The sequence below is a fragment of the Diadema antillarum genome, unplaced genomic scaffold (genome assembly GCF_040938485.1).
Source record: "Diadema antillarum isolate AM-2024a unplaced genomic scaffold, OU_Dant_1.0 scf00000010, whole genome shotgun sequence".
NCBI classification, from domain to species: domain Eukaryota; kingdom Metazoa; phylum Echinodermata; class Echinoidea; order Diadematoida; family Diadematidae; genus Diadema; species Diadema antillarum.
In genome coordinates, this window is record NW_027270899.1 from 932,223 (window position 1) to 957,582 (window position 25,360).

Genomic DNA, 25,360 nt, shown 5'->3' on the forward strand with positions numbered 1-25,360 from the left:
GAGAGACTTTATGACTCACTCACATCACGCTTCATTTTGTTCAAGTTATATGCCAAAAGAACACTTTTTGGTAATGTCCCTTTTACAACTAAAAGACAAAATCGTTAAAAAAATCTCATTAATAATACTTCTACTTGAATGTAGATAATAGTTCTCTGCAGAATGTTAGCGTTAACTCTAAGAGTTGCTATAAAGAAAACTAAAACTGTACTTACTATATCTATCCAGCACGCTCCTGCAACAAGCCTTGCGTTATTACTTGCTGGCAAGTAATCACTCATCCATACCAGGCGGCCAATCACAGGCAGTGTGTGGAGTTGCTCGCTCCGCCCACTTTTCGACAAGCTGAGTGAATACGCTCTTTACTGCAGCGCATTACTTCTTGTACTCTTTTCACGAGGGCATTCGCTTTGCCGTTGTAAAAGTGGCACCACAAGTACGACAACGATTCAGCGAAAATCTCTCACTATTGGTATCTCTCTAGTCTGCGTAGCTCGGCTGTGGTGTACGGGGTTATCGTATTACCATCTTTCCTCTCTCGTTATTACTTTTTTTTTCTTTTGCTACAATGTAACAGTCAATTCCAAGAGTATAGTCCAGTTCGAGTTTAGCAGATTCGTTATCGTGACGTCATCCTACTGACAAGCCTCATCTGCCAATCAAATCTGACGTGAAATACTGGTGGTTAGAAGGAGAGGTAAGATGGGCGGAATAAAGGGCTTTCATTAAGCATGGTTCCGTGTATCTCATAAGTTAATCGAGCCCACACTAAATCTGTACAGATAAGTGATAAACTTGCTGCGTGAGAAGCCATTTCGTGCGAACGGCATAGTAAAGATATTGGCTACAAACGACCCACCTTTTATGACCCGTAAGTTTGGCAAGGAATCCAGTTCGCCTCACAAGAAAATTCCTAAAGAGAAACATTTCGTATCTGCGGATTGGGCGAATTTCTTATTTTCCATGTCTTTAGAAAAAACGGCGAGTTTTCCTGCAATATTACCACATTTTATTGTAGTAATTAGCAGTGCGCATGTGACTGTTGTTCTGGTTTAGTCTTCAAATGTTGAAACTTTGTCGTAATTTTTCCACTCACTCCATTCACATTAGTTTATTTTGTTTTATCCTAGAGATCAACGCCTGCTTAGCGGATGCCGTGACAGGTCCGACGATTATACGGGACCCTTTGTTTGCGAACAGTTTATACGCTCGGGAGAACTTTTGATCAGTTCGTGGAAGAGAAAAAATCAGAAGTCACTTGAGAAGTGACCGAGAGCGCACACGTACTTGGACCTACGCTTCTCGAAAGCAGACCACGCTCGCTGGAAGGGCGAGTAACGAAACAGACAGGTACAAGCTCCAGCCATTTCCTATTGCGGATAATGTCAGAGCATTCGTCAACAGTGTTTACAGTGGCATACAGTCGATTTTAATGTTTACGCTGCCTTTAGAAAGCTAAATGTGAAACAGGTTTTCGATGCTGGTTCTTGATTTTATGGACAAAGGAAAACAATCAGTGCTGAAGCAACTTTGGGAAAATCGAAAGTCAAGGGAGGTTTTCTGGACAGAAATATGTCGGCAGTGGAAATATTTCGTCCTCCTGTGAGTGGTATTCCAACTTCAACCAGCAGCACCATGACAAAATCAAGCTGTTTTTCGATAGAATCATTAGTTTCGAAGGACAATGACCACCACCATCATCGGTCATCACCGACGCCGCCGAACTCGCCGCCACCCGCGGCTACCGCCTCGACCATGGAGTCTAACTCGCTCGCGTCTTCGCCTTTCACGCCGCCGGCCACCAGCAGGCACGGTGGCATCATCAAGCCCATGCCTACTGAGGCATCGTTTTTCACCTCGCTAAGTGGCATGAAGGGACTTTACCACCCCGAACCTATATACCACACCGCAGCCGCCGGGCCACCGTCCCACGTTGGCCCGCTGCCGCAGCAATTCGGACTGGCGCATCACCACAATCTCGCTGCTGCCGCAGCGGCTGCCGCAGCTTCTCACAGTCACCCAGCACTCGCGGGAGTGTTTGGTGCACCGGGTCTTGGGGGACCGAGGAGAGACGGCTTTGGCCTCTACCCGTGGCTGCTTGCTAGAAACAGATTTCTTGCTGCGGGACATAGACCCTTTCCAGGTGAGACCTTTTCCCCTAAACGAGAGCAAGAATTCTTTGAATTATTTCTTTCCTCTGTCATGAAGAGAGAATTTAAAGGCATGTAATGTATGACAGGCTTGACGTTCTATATTCTAGCATGGAATAATAATAGTCACTGAGCAGGGCTATCACCGTGTCATGAATCAATGCAAACGTTTTATGTTGTGTGCATTTCTTCTTCAATGCAAAAGAGATGTCATTTACAATTGATTCCCTCCGTAAATTTCACGTCTTTAAATGGAACTTAAAGGACGGAGAGTGGTATTTTTAGACCTACCGACATAAGTGTATACACCTCCAAACACATATACCAAGGTTTCCCAAGAATGTTGACGCCTTATCGAAATCTAACGGATTGTTATATAATAGTGACTTGCTATTGCTTGTACCAATAGTGATGGTACACATTGTCTCTCGAAGTGTGGAATTTGCCTTTATTCATCCCTATTCAAAAGTGTTCCTCGAAGTGGCATTCACTTCTTCGGTTGATGATTTGTAATTTGGTGGGTATCTCAAAGCCATTGACTCCATCTATTGTTCGAATCACAGCCTTCATGTGTAGCTGCAGAGTTATGAGCGAGTGCCGTTGATTGTTGTTATTTAAGATTATACTGTCCTGCAAACAAAAAGGAAAATATTTCATGACGGAAAACTGATTGCTCTTGGACAACAAGACAGTTGTTTGCAGAGATAAAAACGCTTTTCTTTTCATTGGTGTGGATATATCACAAAATTAAACAACAGATGATTAGAAGCGTAATCAGAACCTCATAATTCTAAACACAGTTAGTCCACCAAGATCAGCTGTAACAGGGTTTTTTATGATTAATTGAATTCGCATGAAAATTCTCGACAGGTCTTGGAAGTAATATTGATCAGTATCTTGCTTAGTTTCAAATAAAAACATATGCAAACAAGGTGATGTTAACGGATTTTTCCCCTTCAAACTATACCATCCTTGATTTGATATCTCATGAACATCACATGCATCTTCGCTCGACAAATGGGTAACTTGCCAACTCCTTTGAAGAAAGAAAATCCTGCACAAACCCTGAACACGCATGAAATAATGAGAATACTGTCCCGAATAACCACATGCAAATGTGCTTCATGTATCCACGAACAAAATCGAAAGAAAGAAATAGCGATGGATGATTCCAAACCAGCTGAGTTGAAGGAACAATGGGTAAACAGTCATATTCCCATTTATTCGTATGATTATCTGTCCGTCAAAAGGTTATCACTCGAAGAGGAATATATTTCACTATAGCAAACGGGGTATACCGTAATTCATCATGCTGTAAGCTTATAGTATCATTATCTGACGCTATCTGAAGTCCGTTCTTGTCCTAGTTATACCGGATTTCATCATTATCACAATACTGTGCCAGAACATACGTGACCAATTTAATCCATTGTGACTTGCCTGTGAATCTTGTATGCTTGCATTTTTTTGGAACATGATCACTATATTATTATCAGATTAACATGTTGAAATGAAATACTTCTTTTCTTACGCAGTTGGATAATTAAGAAATCTTTCCCATCGGTTCACAGGAAACATGTTTTTCTTTTCTTTTCGTTTTCTTATTTTTTTTTTGTGGTGGTAACGGTGACTCCGACAACTATCACACAGATCTGCCTTACCTTGTTGTTTGATACACCCCATACATATCATGCCCTAAATACAGCAATGATCAGAATTTGTTTGGAAGTACAGTGTACTGTGGCACTCTTGTCGTCTGCCCTCAGTCATTTAGAGTAATTCGATTTGTTGCTGTTTTTCATCTATTATACACTAGTTTCTTTCAAAGTCGTTTCTGTAAAACGCAATAACGCTCAATCATAATGTGTGAGTACTGAGGATAATCAATGACAACATTTGACTCTCGAATAGAAAGAGAAAGAAAGTTGAGGGATGTATTAAGCAACTGAAATGTAAGTGACACCGGACGTGATTTTTTTCTCACCTTCTTATTGAGCACTCGCATGACCCCAAGAAAGAAGTTTCCCGACATTTACCACTTAGAGTGAGGAAAATAGGAGAGACAGAATGAGAGAGAGAGAGAGAGAGAGAGAGAAAGAAAGAGAAAGTAAAAGAAAGAGAGATAAAAGGGGTAGAGCGAGCAGGAGAGAGAAGGCGTGTTTCCGATAATGACTAATCGATATCTGCAATATACTCTGGCTAGTTACACGCGCTGAAAGTCGACCTGTGACTGTCTTCATGTCGAACTCAACCCCCATCATGTCGGCCTATCACAAAGTGCAAATGATATGACACTATTATACTTTGTGATTATACTTGACTGTAAAATAATGTCAGGTGTTCCCCTCAAGTGCGAACGTATTTTGTTACCCACTTCAGTGTAAACATGTGATGCTCAGCATTATTTCAGCTTTCGGCCTGGTGCAGTTAATATTAAGGTAAGAACAAAAATAAAAGAGTCTTGCTTGAGACTTATGTCTAAATAACCACCTCTGAATGTCTAGATAACCATTTCTGATTTGGTCAATTTGAGTTGGCTTTGGTATCGTTGAATCTTCTGTCCAAATAGTCACACTGCATAATATGTAGATGTGCTTACATATCAGCTGCATATTATTTACTCTTCGACAGTAAGTTTCAACAATGAACTCATGATGATATTTACACCAATTACATGATATGTCTTTCTGTGAGGCTACATATCGTTTTCTTAACCTTAGGCAAGATGTGTGGAAGATGACAACTCAGTTCAAGGGAAACCCTACTTTTAATCAAGTGTATTGATGAGAAAAGATATTGTGTCCAAATGGTATAGTCGATGAGAAAACTCCTGTATCGTGAACATCGTTTAGCCAACACTTCAACATGCGCATAAATACTGCTGTCATAATCAAACTCTAAGGCTGGTTTATAAACACACTACTCTGCCAACAGTTATTATCCAAGATAAAACCAAAATTCTTTCCACTATATATTTTTATTTGTTTGTTTGATTCATGAAGTACAAGATGGTAGTTAAACCGAAACCGAAAACTTGTCTCTATTAAGAGCTAATTGATACAATTTTCTTGTTGTACAGGACAGAGAATAGAAAACACTGATAACATTTTCATCTTTTTTGTATTTCCTCTTGGGAGAGACGCCCCTTTACTATGTACTTTTGTTGTGGCTTCGTTCGTATCAATCGAAAGTAAGGCTAATGTGTAAGATAGCAGGCAATGCATCTCGTGGAAGTTTTAAGCATAGGCTGCCTGAAAGTGCGCCGGCATCACCGCGAGTACATAAATTGCATACGCAGTCCAGGCATTTTTAAGTCAGTACAAGTCGGCTTTGGAAGCAACGCTCTCGGCGGCTCAAAGAAAGCGCCCTGGCAAGCCAGTTAATCAGTGTAGCTGTGACTTTTGTGCCACGAATGGACTTCAAACTCTTGTGGGGTAGCATGGTTTTTATCCCAATAAAAATTAATTAGACCTCCTATCCATGTTATATTGAAAGTCCCCTATCTTAGCCGACGAATCAACAATGGGGCATTCACCAGGAAGCGAAACAGGTTTTTCTTTAATCTTGCCCCAGCAGAGTGGTCCCGTCACCACATTTTCAAGAGATCAAAACCTTCTTTCATTAAAACACTTCTAATGGTTGATAATAGCTGCCTTAATGAGGTTGTAATCACGCCTTTTGGAAAAGGTTTCGTGGTAATTTAAGCTCATCTCCGTAGGGCAAATTCTCGAGTCGGGCTGAGTGAAAAAAAAGAACTTGTTCACGAGACGAACTCAGAAAGTGGAGCCTATTGTTAAACGGGATTAATCGGCTGTATAATGCTCAATAGGCAGTATACTAAAAGAGTTTAACGTCTAGTGGAAGGAAACGTAATGATAGTATCTGAGGTACTGCTACAGAAGACTAGTTTCACACTGACAGATTGTCTTAACGATCATTCTCTTATCTTGCAATTATATGCACAAAGGGAATTGCATGGTAATAACTTTCTGTGCTACTGGCGAGAACATTCATACATCAAAACTACCAATCTATTTCATGCACAAAGAGCATTGAGGTCCACACATTATTTTTGCACGCGAATATGTGCACTCCCGCTAAGAGACTTAATGTGGAATTACCTGTGTATCATGAAGCTATTGAAGATCCAATGTTTGCCATATTTTTGTGCCAAAAAGCAGCCTTCCGAGTCCTGATCATTTGGAGCTTTCAATCTGTTACAAATAATTATACCTTATAGCGAAAACAAAATTATAATAAAGAATTCGCAAACACACACACACAAACACACGAAAACGTCATGTTCATTGGTCATTCACTGACAAAATGCCGATGAGTAGTTCCATTGCTAATTGTTGACGTAGTGGTAGTAGCCGTAGAAGTAGTAGTAGCAGTAGTGGTGGTAGTAATAGTAGTAGCGGTAGTAGTATTAGTATAGTAGTAGTAGTGGTATAGTAGTAGAAGTGGAAGTAGTAGTAGTAGTAGTAGTAGTAGTACAAGAAGAAGTAGTAGAAGTAGTAGTAATAGTAGTAGTAGTAGTAGTAGTAGTAGTAGAAAAAGTAGTAGTAGTAGTATAGTACTATATAGTAAAATTAGTAGTTCTTGTTGTTTTAGTGGTACACTGTAGTAGCAATAGTTGTACTAGTCAGGTAGTAGTCGTGGTACTTGCAGTGGCATACAATAACAAGAAACAGTGATGGTGATGTTAGGAATAGACATGGAAACTGCACTTATATCTTCACCTTGATCAGTTTATAGTGCAATTCTTTTGAGCAATGATAAGGTGACTGACACCTAGTTAGTACTTATAGTAGCCCTATACTTTGTAACTACCACTACCTTACTGTACTGTTGCTGCCATAGCCGCCACCCCTTCCATCATTACTGCTACTAATTCTTCTACTTAAATTTCTGCCTCTTTAATAGCTATTATGATTTACTCGTGTAGAATTGTATTAGTTTATATTTTTCAAAGTGATATCATTTCAGGTATTCTTTTAATCTATTGTTGTACTTTCATAAATTATAGTGATACTACTTTGGTCATCTTCGATATTGAGAAAACCGCAGTAAGTTAATAGCATAATGAAGTGTATAATATCATATATGTATCTGGGCCGACAAATGTTAGTAGGCCTATAATGTACATTCACTTTGAAAACATTGGACATATTATTTTTAACGTATGATGAATAATTCATGTAAGTTGTTATCATAACCAGGCTGCAAATGATTCAATGTTTTAGACTGGTAACTTTTACACCATCTATAGTCTAAATCCTTGACATGAACCTTGGCTGTAAAGAGGGCCTTGAATATAGCTGTCATGTACCCGCACGAGTAATAATGTGTTATCACACCGACGCTTATTATGATTGAAATGTACGTTTCGCTTTAATCATACAACCGTAGTCCAAATTTGGCATTTGTAAATTGAAATGCAACAAAGTTTTCTCTCTGGAGCGACAGAAGTGGATCGACGACGATCAGTCGTGTTCCCATTTCCCGATGTTCTTTTTCTATTTACCATTCTCTTGTCGTGCTGGCGTCCTTACCAGTTTATCTGCGTCTCTGTGTGGAAGGCTAGACAGGTCTTTTGTTCCTTTCTCTATCTTCCCCATTTCAGGAAGGGCACTTTGACCGAATGTAAAACTGCTTGAAATGTAAAGATATAGAAACTGGAAATAATTCAATTCAATTCAATCATAGTTTATTTCCAATCAACGAAAATCAAAACATAGTACAAAGTATACATGTCATGAAATGATATTGTTCAAACATTTGCAGAAGATCCATGTTATATACAAGATAATAACAACAATAATTAGGAGAAACAATGCATATATACTTCGTGTAAATAAAACGACTTCACCTTTCTAAGATGAAAACAGCTTAGATGAGATTGCTCAGATCACGTGGGATAACAAAGGATTGTATAGATGTCAGAGATAAGATATTACAAATAATGTTGTCATGAATTACATCAGTGATATAATGTGATTTTCAGTTCTAAATGATTTTGTTTTCTTCTTTTAAACTCGCTTTAAATGCCGGTTTCGCAAATGAGACCATTTTTTTTTCGGATATAGGTACACTGTATTATGGTTTAATGATAGAATTAACTAAAACATTTGTCCTTTTTTGACATTTATATAGTTCGCATCTGCTGTACATGAACTCATCTCTCCCTTGATTATAACATCTTGGACACTAGGTGGTGACACTTAATCAGTGTTAATGGAGACGAATGTCTTTAATCAGAAAACGTGACATAAACGTTATAAAGATACATTTATGATTTCATATAATCATATTCATGAGTAGGTTTCTCACTTTTTTTGTTCGTAATTAACATTCAGGCTCATTTCCATGAAGGGCTAAATACGGCATTCTCCCAGTACGAGCTCCACAGGCATGCCTGGTTTTTGTTATTGCCTTTTTTGTTTGGCGGCTTGGGTGTCTGCACAAGCAGGAGGTATACTGGCCCCATTGAGCCGTTGGGTGCTCTGTCTTACAGCCGGTCAACAAACATGGCCTGTCGTGATCGAGAAAATTTTCCGTCTGATATCACTTATCTGAAGAAGTATATTTCTTGAAGAGGCTTGACTTCGTTGTTACATGATCAGCACTAATGGCATGGCGCGAATAAAATTGTGATACACACAATTATACACAATTTAAGTCGTGTTATTTATTTTCATGTCCTTCGGACTATCAGACCACTCGGAGAAAAACAGATAGACCCTCTCGCCGTCCTTTGCTCGATGGTCAATAATCAGACACTAGGTGGCGGTTGTTTCTTTGATTCTTGTCACAAGCAATGACTCTAGATTTACTAATAGGTTCAGAAACCCTTGTGTGTAATCTGCCGCAGAAATAATAGGCCTACTGCGGTGATTAAAACAAGCAGGGATTGGGGTGGCACGGATGAGTATGTTGTCGGCTTGCTAGAGTGTTCATTGCCTTTACCGGTGCTAGCGGGAAGCTCCCGTGATGCAGCCGCCCGCCCTGCGGGAGGGCATTGATGCACCGGCGCATGATTTTTAACTCTGACATTCTGTTGATGACAATCCGCGCTGTCCTACTCATGGAGAACACGATCCTGTGAGAAATGTCAACGTAGAGGGCACACTACACTCTTCAGCTTCAACCAGCCTTCTGTCGCCTCGTCTACATTGTCACTGTAATAATGACTCCAGCTTTTCGATGATACGCAGTTTTGTCACAAAGCTTTACAGATGTGCTGAATTTAATTTGCGGGAGTAAGTTAAATCAATTCTGATAAAGGATATTTGACACTTCAAATAAACACAAAGAATGATGTCTTTTGGCAAACAGATCCCGTGTTCAATTTAGCCTCCATAAGAAATCCAGGGAAGATCTAAAAACGCTAAATAACTAACATAATAACAGTAGTTGTGAAGAATGTCCTGCACCAGTAGAAATGGTGCTCTTTTCGTTGAATCATAGATTTTCTCCTGCTCAGCTGATGGTCACTTTTCCTCTCATTTTTCTATGATCTTATGTTTATTTGCATTATATATATCTCTTCTCTTATATCTTTCTCTACCAATTATTACATCCGCATAGAAAACTGATCGTCTCGTCATGCCTCTTTCATAGGCGTTTTCGACAATCATCCCCTCTCAGTCTCATGTCACCGTCCCCAGTAGACTGATTGTTTCACGAAACTGACGTCGAACTGCATTTGGCCGTATTTTGATACTTCTACATTAACAATCCGATGATGTTACACGTCCTACCATGGTCTGTTCCCTACGCCCGACATCAGGTCCCAATTATGACCACACACTTGTTAACATGGCGTACGATGTTGTTGAGTGATAGTTGGCTTACCATAGAGAGTGTATACTTTTACAAAATATCGTCCCTTTTGATGACTCAGGAGAAGAAAGGGAATTGGGAGAAGGAAATTAAAACCATACTCTATTGAGTAAAAGAGATTTAAGCATGTATAATTACGTAAATTGATACAGTATGTTAATTGACATTCTGGCATCAGGGAGGTGGAAGAAGGTCTCCTACCTCCTTGTAGTATGTTTTTAGAACACATTCAAAAGAAAGAAGCCCCCCCCCCCCCAAAAAAAAAAAAAAGAAAAGAAAAGAAATACAAACAAACAAACACGCATAATATGCCAAAATGTAACGAATTAAAATGGCAATCCTGCTATTAATAGCAGCAAACATTCGTTTTTGCAACTTACAATGTATAACCACGTTCTCAGGAGGTACTTCATAGAGTATTGTCAAATAAATTGCAATGAAGTAAATACAGTATGACGGTCTCTCGAGATGATTGTTGTTTTTCGACAGAAATGAACTAAATATTCTTAGTTTTCATCTTTGGTTTGTATGTTGTCCTTTTGTTTATTTTCATACCGAACTTAATGTTTCTCAGTCCGGCTCAAAGGATAAAATACATTAATTATCAATTTCAGACAAGACAAAGAATTCTAAATGTGTATTCAAACAACCAGTTACGTCCTGTATTTTTTGGCTAAGTTGGTGCCAGATCACGTGATAACGTCCCATGTTGATTTGCAATGACACCAGTGATTTTGTAAACACGCAGTTAGCAGGTAGGTGCCACATTCTGCATAATTATGCGTTTTGTTAGAGGGAGGAAAGGTTACATACTTAGCATGCATATTTAGCTATCTTTGATCCATATTATGGTCACCATTAGATGTCTTGTATGAACGGATTTGCATGGAGAGTTTATAGTCCAAACTATTGACATGATACATTTATCGTCATCTTTTGTTTCTCTCTTTTTTTTTTAATGGTAGGTGCAGATCTTCCAAACGGTGGCTTTTTCCTGCAACATCCGTTCCGAAAGCCGAAGCGTATCAGGACGGCGTTTTCTCCTTCCCAGCTCCTCCGGCTAGAACAGGCGTTCGAGAAGAATCATTACGTCGTCGGAGCAGAGAGAAAACAGCTTGCTGCAAGTCTAAACCTCACAGAAACACAGGTGAGCATGGCATTCTATAGCACGGACGATCACACCTGCATATATGTCAAAACTACATCATAACAAATGTTGCTTCAGATTCACTTTGTTTTAACTTCTTGTTTTGTTTTCTTTGTTTGTGTGTGTTTCTTTCGTGGCGCAAAAGAGCTTCTGAAAGGAAAAGTTAATGGGCATTGTATTTGTTTTCTCTTCAATGTTCCGTAATGCAAATAACGACAAATCAGGAAAATTGAAATAAGTGCATTGCTCATTCGCACTGCAAACGAACAAACAAGCAAAAAAGCAAAGCATGGATTGCTGTTTTCTCGTGTGAAAACAACGGCGTTCTCCATCGTTCACGGGGACAAATTAAGATACTCCACCAAAGTAATGTGAAACAGCTCGCCATCAGTTACAGTAAATCCTTCCTGGTCGTAATGCCCCAACCACTCAGTGAATGTTTCTTGTAAAATAACTTATCGCAACAGGGATGCATGCATGGGAAAGACTTGATGTTGATATAGGATAGTGTACAGAAAGATATATAGCATAAAAGTGTCATCAAGGTTCATACACAGGAGCACGACTGTGTGAACATTGCCATTTGAGACATTCTCCATCTCGTGTTCTGATGATACTTCTGAACAAGACTATCATAAGAAATGCTGTTACCACAACTTTCTCGACAGCACTCTTATGAATTCGAATTGACAACACACTTTCCACACTATTATGTAGATCCGAACTCAGTCTACAGAAGACTGATTGAAAGTGATAATTCCATGGTGTCGCCAAACTGAAAGACCACCGTCAACTTTGCAATTAGCAGAAGCAAACCTTTTTAAAATGAGATGTCTGCCAATCTATGCTCACTTTGCTCTGCCTGCACACTCCTCCAACTTTCCATGTTATGTGATACACACAACTGAGACTATACCAAGGCAGTCCCATTGATTCAGTAAATAAATTGCTTCGGTCCAGCATCTCCCCACCTTTGATAAATAATACGAAATTACAAGCTTTCCTTACCACAAGTCAATATACAGATACCAATGCGCACATGGTGTCTTCATTATTAGGGCTTACGGCGCAATTCAACGCCATTGTTAAAAGTGGATTTACAAAGACAGAAATATCATAAAAATTGGATACAAAATAAGAATGTTTACATTTCCACTAAGTTTCATTTTTTGGCATGGATTTGTTTAAATGTTATTTTTTCAAATTAAGTCACTAACCTTGTAGCTAGCAATGTACTTTGGGGGAATGGATTTGCAGCTGCCAAACCATCTCGACCAAAAACACGATTTCTATCATATTTTTCATTTCTGTACAAACCAGTAGGAGAGGAGTGAGTCGATGACATCATCACATCCATTGTATTTGTTGCCACCAATATCACCTTTGTGTAAACGTGTGAAAGTTTAAACTAAAGCTTTCTTACTTTATGTTCGCTAGTAATGAAACTTTTATTTGTTTGTCTAATTTCACTTTCTTACTAAAGTCAACCTGAACATGTGGGGTGGTATTTGGAAGGTTTGATGGAACTTTGTATTTGAAAGGTTTGATAGAATATTTCCGAAGATGCCAAAACCCTACAATATCATAATATGAAAGATATCATCTATTCTCATTCCTTTAATTATAACGTCAGAGTTTAGTTTACTAGACTAGAGTTGCGTTTCACTAAAATTATTTATTGCCGACATATCACTTTTTTTGTGAGGCTTTATTGTGGTTTTCAGAGTGATCAAATGCATGTTCCTACATATTCGTAAAAGAAAGAATCAAACGTATCCCTCACACAACGAAGAGAATCACAGTTGACGACTAGCCGATAATATTCCATCTGATTCAGGCAAATAGAATTATTCGGTTAATATTCCTTTCTTCACACTCTACAATAACTATAATTGTTAAAGTTTCACTTTCATAGATTGCGTGCATGATTCCACGACAGAGGCCATAAATTAATTCGGACATGTCATCTTATATGATCGAGTCACTGAGATGCACATTAAAAAAGAAAAAAAAATCGTTCTAAACTTACAAGAGTTGGTTTGATGTGGATCAACAAAAATACAGCTTAGTTTGATTTTGCTGCCCCATGGTGACAGCTTGATACATGTTATTTGTAAGGCACGTGTAGATTGAGGATAGTATCTCCCCAGCTAGCCAGGATACAGCATCTCTACTGTTTTTGAGATCGTTCTACACGAGGGAGGAATTTCCAGGCTCAAGGCATCGTGTTCTGTGTTTAATCAAATCATCTGTACTATCTCACACAATGCTGTAGGAGTAACTTTCAACGTGTCATGGAAAGTAAAAAAAAAACTTTGCAAGTAGCAAGTAATTTGTGTAGGCGTCGATCATTCAATCAAACTAATATTGTCGTAGAGTCGTATCTGAAGGCACGTATGAATAGGGACAATTTCTCTCTCATTAAACGTTCCATAATCTGACGACTAATGTGTTAAACGTACTTTATACATCTCTATTGTACTTTATACATTGTCTATGCCAGGCATATGAGCATGTGTATTTGCATAACTTAATGAAGACATCTTTAGGATCAAAAGATAGACATCAGCCTATGAATTTCTTTCGTCAAGCATTGAATAAGGATTGGAACAATATAAGGTTCATTATAGACTTGAAATAACATCTGTCTCTCAATTGGACACACTGTCACGAATTGAAAGAAGCACAGGTCATATTTCATTTTGAAAACAACTCGCAATTGTCCGAGTATTATATCTATGAATTAATACACTATTATGTTCACTTATTGCCATTTCATCGAATATCAACAATTTACTTTGCAGTCAGTTGTCATTTTAAGAGGAAAATATCTAAAAAGTGAGCACAGAGACTATTTATAAGCACAGATGTGTAAACTAGAGATAGGGCAATCGACCGGAAGAAACACTTCTATATGGTGAAATGTTTTTCATCTTTGAATAGAAACGAGACCGTAATGAAAGGCCATGAATTTTGATAAGTATTAAGTTGAACCTGAACCCCTCTCCCTTCCCCCCCCCCCAAAAAAAAAGAAGAAAAAACCTCCAAGTTAAGGCAATAAAGTGCAGACTTTCGAGAACAAAGCAAAGAGGAGCGACAACCTAAAAGGGAAAGGGGATGTAAGAAAAAGTAAAAAGTTGTATAAATCGATGACAAGAATTTAATCATGTTTCACTCGAATACGAGTCTCGAATATCATTGCTTCTCTGATTTTAAATGATCATTAGAAGGCAGGCATCGCATGTCTAATGTAATAACGAGTTATCAGCGACGATAGACTTCGCGGCGAAAGGAAACGTGCCCATAATTTCATAAAATAAAATTATTTTTGTCAGACAGAAATATGACCTGCAACAATAAATAAATTTTCAAGCCAAACGATGGTTTATTAGCAATGCTTCGCTCCATTACGCGAATGCTGCACACCCCTTCTTTTTATTACATGTTTGTCTGACGCTACCTAATGCAAAGTTTTCAAACATCATCACAAGCGAAACCGTCTGTCCACGGCCTGTTACTTTCCTCTTGCCAACGCTTGCGCCCGTCTCGGTGTATCGGGTAACGCTTAAATAGCTGCCATACAAGAATGATAATGTAATCATTCTCGGGGCCCTTTCTTTCTAGTTACCCACTTTGGTACAAAAGTTGCGGCATCCAAGCTAGGCGCAAATGACGGTAATTGATGAACGGAGCGTGCGTTGCTTGCGCGTTCCCGCTAAATTGTCCGCGGTCGCTGTCTCTTGGGCTACCAGCACAAACACATGAATTATTTTATTACACTCTCTTAACTGAGTTGCGCTGTGGAGACACAGCTACAATTTCTCGGCTGTTGACAAGGTGCAAATAAGTTGAGAACAACTTTGCAAAACAGGGCATTTCCTACCTTAAAGAACATGAGCATTATTTCATCTTCCTTTGCACCATTTGCAAAATATTTTGACTGGTACGATGTTGAACATGCATGTGATTTGATAGTCACGCCTAAACACAGTCATTTCCTCGTTGAACCTGTCGACAAGGTAAAACTGATTAAAAGTTGTGATAATATTTCAAACAGTGAATTGGTGTAGGCCTACTTGTAGTGTTACTGCAGTATTATCATGACAGGACATATCACAATGATTATAGCCCATCCATGTTAGCACGTTAAAATTAGTTATTCACATATCGTTCAATCTGCCAAATGCACAGTGATTCTATAGAGGTTAATCCTCTCAGAACCACCTTCCTAAAATGTTATTGACTTTGTACATAGACATGTTGGCCAAGAAACTGAAAGAGTTTAGCTGATGATTCGATTTAATAGCGGCACATATCACATCCGGAAACAGCACTCGTCTGGGGGAAACAACTGAAAATGCAGGAATAAGAATTTCTTACCTTCAAGTACTACAGTAGTTGTTTAAGCACATTGAAAGACACTACGTAACAGACAGCGTCCTTTCATTTCAAAAGGTGTGCTCGATTGGAATGCGTCGATAGTCTCGTCCACAGAGGCATAATATTATAAAATATTATGGTGTTCATGGAATTGATGTAAAGCCTGTTACAATGTATATTGAATATATTGGATGTGTTACCGAATATCCAATTAAGTGTGAAATAGACTCAAGAAAGATGGATTTTTTGCGTACCATCACTAGGAACGAAAAATGGAGTTTCTTTATGTTGATAAGATCACAACCAGTGCAAGATGTCACAATTCTTGGAATAAAACATCACAAATAAACAACAACAAAAAAGTGAATTTCGTACATGTCATTCTCTTTTTCATGGATTGTACATGCTTATATGTACATGATATCATGAATAAAGAGAGATGAGAAAGAGAGAGAGAGAGAGAGAGAGAGAGAGAGGGAGGGAGGAAGGGGGAACGTTGCCTGGTCTGGTTTTAGCTAGCGATCGTTCTGGTGTTTTCTCCATGACCAGGTTATCATCTTATTTGGTCCATCGACGACACGCTCCTTTCCGATTTCCTCCCATGTTTCTCTCTTATCTGACCTACCCCAGTACCACCCCACCACAAAGCTTGCACATATCTATCTCTCTCCTAACCCTTTAATTATCTCACATCATCCGAATTTCGTCTGGTTGTGCCTCACTCCTCATTTCAAACTCATCCCCATTTCGTTTACCTTCTGTGGCAAGTCTTCTCTCTCTTCAGATGGCATTCATGATTTAAAGGCATGATCTACCATTTGCAGATGAAACAAAAACCCAGCTTTAATGCTTCAAAATAATTCTGAAATGTGAGTTATGGATATAAACACGCAATGTTAATCAGTATAATCAATGTTAAGTCTCGTTAAGTATACCAAATTTGAACAATAGTTATAATAAGATTGTTTATAGAATAAACCATCTGCAATTAATATGGTCTATTGAGAAAAAAAAGAGTGACGTCTCCTTATATTTTAGGCTCTATTGCGAAATTTTTATATGGTAGGATGTTTTGTGATAAAACTGACCTACATATGCATCAAATGTGATAACTTGAAATTTTTACTGCTTCCAATGGTAAACGGTACTTTTAAACAACACAAGTCTAAATGTGATTTTAAACTCACCAACTGTCATAGCAAACTAAATGAAAATGGTTTCATTTGGGGACCTCTAAAACAGATTTTCCAATGAAGGTGAATTTGCTCTCCTGACAGCTTTCCTGGGTGTCTGTGTGACAGAAACAGAAACCATTATCATTATGGGCGTCAAGCAGTATCAATTAAAATTTTATGAGCAATCTTTTACAATATTTGTTTTCAATAAAATGAAAACTTTTTAATGTAGTAATTTGCTTGGTTAGTAATCGCGTAAGTATATATTCCGCTAGAGTATAAAAGTTCAAGTAGTGCTTGAACTTTGTCAATCCTGGGAGTAATGCAGCATTTAACGGCTGCAAGCATACAGAACAACATACAGTGAAACTATCTAAATGTAAACCCAAGCTGTAGTTTACGATCAAGCATGCAAATACATTTGATAAATTGTTCTTTTAATACTAGGCTCGGTTCTCTATGTCCCTGTATAATTGTTATCATGTTATCTATTCAATATTCCATTCATCTTCTACATTTCATTTAATTTCATTTCATTCATTCTTTATTTCCAACAAAATATTTTACAATCATAAACACAACATGATTGTATATCATGAATACAAAATGTTTCAATATCTTAATCCTGAAGTGAAATTAAATATGATAAAGGTCGGACAATTCTAAACGCTATTTTAGGAATCAATTGCCTTTGTATTAAATAGTGGATGATTAGCTAGGCTACTTAAAATTGAGGGGACTATATCAGTGTTTCCTGGAATTGAAGTAAAATGGAATCGCTTTTAGTGAACAAAAACGAAAGATTTTCATTGATATGTGCCAATCTACTATGACTTTCAAGTTTACAGTAGGCGATGAATTTCCACTGACTTTGTTTACAATAGGCCCTACTGGACTTCCCTATGATATCCCCACTTTTGAACGAACATTCCTTAACATTGACTCCAGTTAAATACTGGTCAACACCAACTCATGTGCCTTCTACGAGTATAAAGAATGTTGGGTGACAAACTATTAGGGTATTTCTAAGCGTTGTTTGCATGCACGATTTCCCTTACAAAATCGTGAAAGCGTTGTTTCATCATATCTCTATCGGCGGTAGCGTAGCGCCCGATCTTTCCCCGTGCCCATCCCACGGCTAGAGGCTGAACGTCGCTCTGTGAGCGTGTACCGGTAGTCAAGATGATAATCGGGGAGGTTATCAGGCTATCATATCGTATCAACTGACCCGATGGGACCCTTAGCAGAAGGTGGCGAAACAGGGTTGGGCAGTGCCAGCTAGTTTGATTCACTGCCCTGACTGAAAAGATGTCAGGACCGTGATAACAACCTGAAAGTAACTGTACTCACGAAGGGGGGGGGGGGGGGGGGGGGGAGGAGGTATAAAAGAGAGAGGGAAAGAGATAGAGAGAGAATTGAAACAAAATTATAACAGGCAGTAGTTTGTCTGTTCCGATACAAACGCAATACATACACAGAAGCACACACACATACGCAATAAATAATGAAATTATTTGTATACCTCTATTTTTTCTCCTTGCACTGATCAAAGACTGGTGTATTTATTTTGTCATAAAAATTATGATACAATACATTGTTTTGCAAACCATATAATACTAGACTCTTAATTGTTGACATAAAACTAGAAACGATTCAATTAATGACTGGATCTAGCAGGCATATTAACACACATAGTACATTATTGCAAAGCTTGCCATGATTTTCATCATTGTATTCTATCAATCACACGCGAAGTAAAAAAAAAATGAAAAAAAAAATGCATAAATGCTTTACAACAAACTGCACGATTTACTGAAATTTTATCAAACCTGTTCAGTAAATTATTGAGGAAGCTCGTGGTGAAGTGTAGTACCAATACCACTTTGAATGCCATTTCAAACATATTATGCTACTTTCATATGGATTTCCATTTCTGTATACACACGTATCCATAAGAGAGTAGAAGTGACCCTCGAAATGATTATTTTGGTGATCTCGTGAAGTGAAGAAAGTCCATTAGTGACGAATCATTTGGTAAACAATTTTCATCGCCACGTTAGGGGGGAAACAATCTACTTTTATACAGTGCGTGTGTATAGATGGGGGGGGGGGGTGATAATCCAGCCCTTGTGTTTCTTAATTGTCTTCCTCTCGTCTGCCCATTATAATATTACTATATATCTCTCCATCTGAAGCTTGTTACCACACCATCGTTGTGGAAATGATATGTGTGAGGCAATAATGTTAATATCGTTTGGAGATGCTTTCAAAACCCATCCTATGAACATCAAAATCGCTTCCTGGTGTGGATTTAATACTACAAGAGACACTGTGGAAGCGGATAATGAGATCATGAAAAGTTCTTTCTCTCACTAAGTCTCTCCCTCACTATTTCCATTTCCTTCTATCTCTCCATCGCATCCACACACACAGACACACAGACAGACAGACAGACAGACACACACACACACGATCTCTCTTTTTGAAGTAATGTGATTTTGATTACCCGAATACTTAAATTTTCAAGAAAATATGAGTACCATTTTTTTTTCCTGCGTAGGAAGTAGTGTTCTTTAAACTTCTTGTTGTTATGTCAATTAATTTATCAACCCCATAGCTACTAATGTTTCCTTCCTACCTGTGTGTGATCTACCTACACGTGTGTAATTACAGACCTTTATATCTTTATATCAAGAAAACTAGTAACTTCAGCTTTTTTCAGTATATTGATGTCACTTTTTTCCATTGCCCTCTCCGCAGAGCATCATTATCAATATCGCAATCATTATCGTTATCATTATCTTTATATCCACTTATAGGCCCTACCAACTTCTAATGTGCTCTTTTACATTTTCTTATACTTCCACTCTATGTGATGAAGTACACCAATCTATGCCTACTTTTTTATCCTTTCCTTGCGCTCGCATGTACGAAATATATTTTAACCTTGTTTCAACACCTACTTGTTTTTAGTGTCATCATTGTCGCTATCTGTGATCAATTACTGAGTAGAATCTGTCAGTAGCTTTCTCTGACTCACAGCTATACTACAGTAAGTTAGATTTCTTTCCCAATCTCTTTGTTTACGCCCATCTCAAGAGCTGTTTACCTTCCTTTCTTATAATTCTTATAAATCATCTCATTCATTTCATCTGTCATACCTTGTTTTCACTCTCGTACTTACACGTCTTTTCTTTCCATCGACATAGGTATTACCTAATTGCTTTACAAGTGGACAAATACGCAAGAAAGTACATTTCTCATGTCACGCTCAAATGATGACATTATTAGCGAGCCAATAAGGTGATGAGGAAGAGCGGGAGACAGTGAAATACTCATGACTGGTTGAGATAATGTGAGATGGAAACGAGGGATCTCAGAAGTGTGATTTTCCTACCTCCCCTTCCAATCTACACAGATGTCGTCATTACTCGATGAGGCAGGCCTGCCAATGTCTGGTTGGGGTGTGGCTAGATGCCTATACCGACTCATGGTGCTAAATATCGGCTGTTCACTTCCTGATGAACTCGTCAAGTCACTTGTCCGTTTGATAAATAAGTATATTTGTATTGAGACAAAGGGAGCACTTCGATTTGGAATGGCACTATCAATTATGAAGAAGATATTTCCAATCATCTTGCTTAGTTAGAAAAAAAAGTTTGATTAGAATGATTCTGGATGCCAAACTTTGAAATACACAAATAAAATTTAATACGTTTTCTTATCCACTGTGTATAAGTGGTTATTTTTAAAGCAAAATACACAATTAATCCACAGTTGCCTGTCACAAAAGGAGTGAATGGTACGTATTAAGTCTGAATTTCGAAATTCGACAAACACTACCGTTTGCAACGCAAACTGTAATCAAATATGATTTGCTTGTTTCTTGTTTCTCGTCTCCTAACAAGAAATTATTTCATGAAACAAATGACAAGATATGTTATTGATTAGAAAAAATATTCGGTACAAATTTCCCTCTCTTTATTTTGAGCTCTAGAGATATTGTAATCGGATATTTCCAAGCAATAGGCAACCACATCAGCATCACCGAGCCACATGCTCCAGTCTAACTTGCTCGTGCTATTTCTCCATTTGCAAATAACCCGGGTGTTTTTCTGTGTAATGTTTTTATTTGATTTTGTTTTTTCGCCTGTACTATTGATGTCACATAGTGTTTTTGACCTTAAAGTGCCGACACCAAGTTCGGATTATAAAAAAAGGGAAATAAAATCTGTCTACAATGTGTCTACACAAATAGAGCCATGTGACATTGCCCTTATTAATATTATGGGCGTAGAGGGCTGTGAACTATTTTAGCCTCACCATCAATTATGATCGGAAAAAGTATCCTAACAATTCAGATGACAACTAATTTGCTCGTGTAAATGAAATCATAAATCAGTATGGTGGTTTTTTTTACAGGAAATACAATCCATTTGTTGCTTAAACGTCACCGTGGAGAAAATGCGAAATCGTGATGATATATCTTCAAGTTACAGAGTGACTATAAAACTGCTCTTTTTCTTCAGAAATACTTCTATGGACTTTATGTCAAGTAAGAGAGTTAAAAAAAACTTTATACAAAGTCGATTCTGTAATGGGACGAATGCTAGTTCGATTACCAGTTAATTTGATACCTTTACAAAAGAACGGCAAGAAAGAAACTCTTAGATATGATTTTGAGGATTTGACTTCGGGCCTATTATTCGTTGACATGTCACTAGCAAATCACATAAATCATTCAAATTTCTGTTGATGCACATTACTCTCCCGCTTTTTTTTTTTTGTGCCATTTGAGAGCTTATTGTAATACACCTGCATAGAATTTGGGAGAGGAGGTTTATTGTGTTTGAATGTTTGCATTTGAAACTAAATACTCTGGGCAGAACGTATTGACACAATCCTTCACGCAAGGCAAATGCACTTTTTCTTGAATCAAATCTAAATACATACGAAATATCAAAAAAAAAGTTCATCACACATGTCGCCTACGTGTTCACGCCTCGAGCACTTTTATTTCCTCATCTCTGATTGGGAGGATTGAGGGATTGAGAAGTACTCATAACTAACTCCAAATTAGTTCTGTAATGAGTGCCCATACCCCTTGATAACCCATAACAATGATGTTATTTAAATCTGTGAATCTACACAAAGAATTTGATTATGTCTCGTTAAAACTGTTTACAGGATCACTGCTGGTTGCATCTGCTTCGACAAAATTTAGAACCTCTGAAAGTGAAGCGAGAAATATTTCCATTAATATCTTAGCCCTGGCCTGCTTTCTGTCGGAGCAAGCTTTATGGACTAACTGTTAGACACATGTCACGTGTATCATTTTTTTTTCGGGGTAATATCCTTAAGAATAGTATTATGTGAAAAAAAACACGTATTTGTGTCGACTTTATAGGATGTCCTGTGCAGCTTACATTAGTGCTCGTCATGGTTAATGATTATTTATATTAACATCAATTCTAAAAGGTAGTTTCAGAAGTAGTTGAACTCATTTCACTTTAAATTGTCACTTTAAATGCCAATGGTTAAAAAAAGTAATGTATACCTAGATGCTACAACATCTTGTGATTCAAGTTTTATTGTGTCCTGTCGCGGTAGGTGGTGCTTTTTTCCCCCATAGTGCATTCTATCTTTTGAATCCAGGGGCAAATTCATGTTGCCTGGTGTGATGCCTTCTGATAGTGCTGACTGTATTTTTAGCATATTTCTTTTCTTTCTGCAATAAAAGACAATGTTTTGTTTAAGAAGTAATTATACTTAATATACCGCTATAGTAGTTTCAATCACTTCATTACGATTTGAATTCTATTCTTTTAATGCAGGTTAAGGTATGGTTCCAAAACAGGAGGACAAAGTACAAGCGAATCAAGTCTGAGGAGGAAGGGGAGCAGGAGCCAAAGAAAAAGGGCTCACACCACGTCAATCGGTGGCGGATGGAGACCCAGCAGGGACTAGACGATTGAATCTACTTAAACAATCCATAACCAACATTAGACAATCAACAGCGAAACAACGTTATGCCGAGGACAACGGATCCAGAACATTTGCTTCCCATTTTGAGGGGAATGTGATACAGAAGGGGAGGAGCAACTGTGGACCGCGTACGATGAGAAACACTTTACAATGTGTGATTTCACTTCAGTAGCGATGCAACAGAGCGTGCCCAATATCGACATGACAGCATATCATGCGAATGAGACTGCGCAGGCAGAGGAGAGGAGGCGGCTCGGATTCGTGTACGATGGGAACAGTGGAGTGGAGGGGAAGGAGAGGAGATCTACCACAACACTTCCTCAAATGTAGTCATACATGAAAAGGATCGCTGTCCTTTACTTTTGAGTAATATACGTAGCTTATAAAACATGCAGTAATTTATAGCTGTTTATTTGAAGTACTCGAATGGTTTACAACTTTGTTAGTCTAATCCTTGTTGTCTTCATAACAATCGTGGTGGGAAATGACCATTTAAATCCTGGTATCCAGTTTAGAATAAACAAACAAAGTGTATTACCCACACTGCACCACTCTGCGCTATGTAATCGAAGGATGATCTGCGATTGTGAAATCAGGGACCTTCATATATTACAGTACGGAACTTATTGATTTACTTTGTTGTCTGGAATTAGTGTAATGATTATCAGAAACAATCAATAAGTCGGCATCAATAGATGAATGGATCGTTTCTATCCCTGCTTCATGTGACCGAAACAAAAGTTGTCACAAAAAGGGACTTAAAATAAGACTATCCGTCAACTAACAGTGTGCAAAGGTATTCAATGTTTCAAAACAATATTAATATAGCAGACAGTGTTCCCTCATCATATAAATGGAAGTTTCACAAGCAGTAAAAAAACAACAACAACAAACAAGCAAACAAACAACAATTGGCGGTCAGACATTAAATGATGTAGTGTGATAATGTTTGTTTCAAAAGAGTAATGACGATGATGGGTATATGGGTAACACCCTATACTCCACTTGACGCCTCCCTGATCGCATGAGTTTTTGGCGTGTAGGTCTTTGGCAATGACCAACAGTGGTGCAGAGCTCTCGGTATTTACTGTGTACAAGAAATAATGCAGACGTATTTCACTCGAGAAATTCCATCTTGACGACGAGGTTTTAGATGTGTCGTTTGTAGTCATCGGTTCATGTGACAGGTCAAACATGACTTAAAGGGGGTGGCTAGTAACTGATCAGTGGGAGTCATCAGTGGGAATGCTGGGGGATGCTTGTTCAAATTCTTGTGGGATTCGTTTAAGAGTACATTATATATCTATTTTTGTGTGAAAATTATTTGCTTCAGAATGGTCTCATATTCAAGTAATGTGCAGTTTAATGGTTACAGGCTAGCATGCCTGTACAGTGACGGGGCATTAAACTGCACATTACTTGAATATGAGACCGTTCTGAAGCAAATAATTTTCACGCAACAATAGATATATAATGTACTCTTAAATGAATCCCACAAGAATTGGAACAATCATTCCCTAGCATTCCCACTGATTCCCACTGATCAGTTACTAGCCATCCCCTTTAATTTGCAGGTTTAATGATTTTAAAATCAGAATTTGTAGTTGAACATTCAGGTGTGAGCACTGCATGTATCAGGGTGAAGTTGGACAACAGAACAAATATAATTTGATATGTTGAGAACTTTTGTGACTTTTAAAAGGTATCCAGCCTTGAGGAGTGCGAGCAGGCATGTGCATTATTTTGGACACTTTCGAAGTTTCGATGCGAAAGGGTGAGCCCAACTCCTTCTTTCAGATATCACTAAATTTTGTAACCTTTCGTCCTTACTCTGTCCTGGAAAAAAAAAGAAGAAATACTACTCCTCAAAAGAGTGTTGCTTAGCACATGTTGTAGAATGTGGAATGTGGATGAGGAATTCTACCACTAAAAAGACGAAAGCCGATTTTCAGATTTCCGAATAAACTGCAAATAGCAATTACGATTAACGAGAGTGAAATGACACTATACCACCTTTTTCTGTCAGTGAATGGGGAAGAAACTCGTGATTCAGTTCCTATTTGGACGACGCCAGGACACTCACAAATCAATTTGGCGCTACATTGTGCATCGGGTGGTGCAATAATTCTACCCTCAGTCCCATCGTCGTGTTTACCTTCCCCTTAACCTCCACACGTACCCGAAACAATATTACCCTTTTTGTTAGTCGTGACCAATCTGCCAAACCAAGATTCGATTATAATGATGGCGATTTCATGGTAAATGTTGAATTACTATTGGTTGCTGGGCGAATTTTGGTCAGGTAGATCTGATTTTCTGCTGGTAATTTGCAAATTTCCAACCGGTGCGTGGAACGGACATTAGGTACAGATGTTTTTACATCACGTGAGATCGATAATGAATCATGCATAGTGAACGTCATCCCTTCCCGGCTTGGTGCGGTGTTGTCTCGCTCCCTCGCTCATGGACCGTCTCTCCGCCGTCTGCCTTGCCTCTCCTTCCTCCGCTCATCTTCTCTCGCTTTCTGTCAATCACTTTCCGCTGCATCCATGTCATACGTTTTCTCTCTGCATGTCCTGCCTGCATCATACCCGCTTTCGGCACTCTTCTTTCCTTTCCTTTGGCTCTCTATCTCTTTGTAAATTATCTTTACAGTCTTATAGTTTAGGGGACTTACT

General features: G+C 38.4%; 1 protein-coding gene across 1 annotated transcript; it reads left to right on the top strand.

Annotated features, from left to right (window-relative positions):
- Positions 1–1,363: 1,363 nt before the first annotated feature.
- LOC139719970 (homeobox protein EMX1-like) lies at positions 1,364–22,672 on the top strand. Its single transcript, XM_071631352.1, has 3 exons — positions 1,364–2,143; positions 10,961–11,142; positions 22,532–22,672. Exons 1-3 carry the CDS (start codon positions 1,573–1,575, stop codon positions 22,670–22,672), a joined length of 894 nt encoding a protein of 297 aa, XP_071487453.1. The 5' UTR covers positions 1,364–1,572.
- Positions 22,673–25,360: the final 2,688 nt, after the last annotated feature.

Coding starts and splice junctions, on each gene's coding strand:
- LOC139719970 (XM_071631352.1), top strand. CDS start 1,573: ATGTCGGCAGTGGAAATATTTCGTCCTCCTGTGAGTGGTATTCCAACT. Junction 2,144..10,960: donor GGGACATAGACCCTTTCCAG/GTGAGACCTTTT, acceptor TTTTAATGGTAG/GTGCAGATCTTCCAAACGGT. Junction 11,143..22,531: donor TAAACCTCACAGAAACACAG/GTGAGCATGGCA, acceptor CTTTTAATGCAG/GTTAAGGTATGGTTCCAAAA.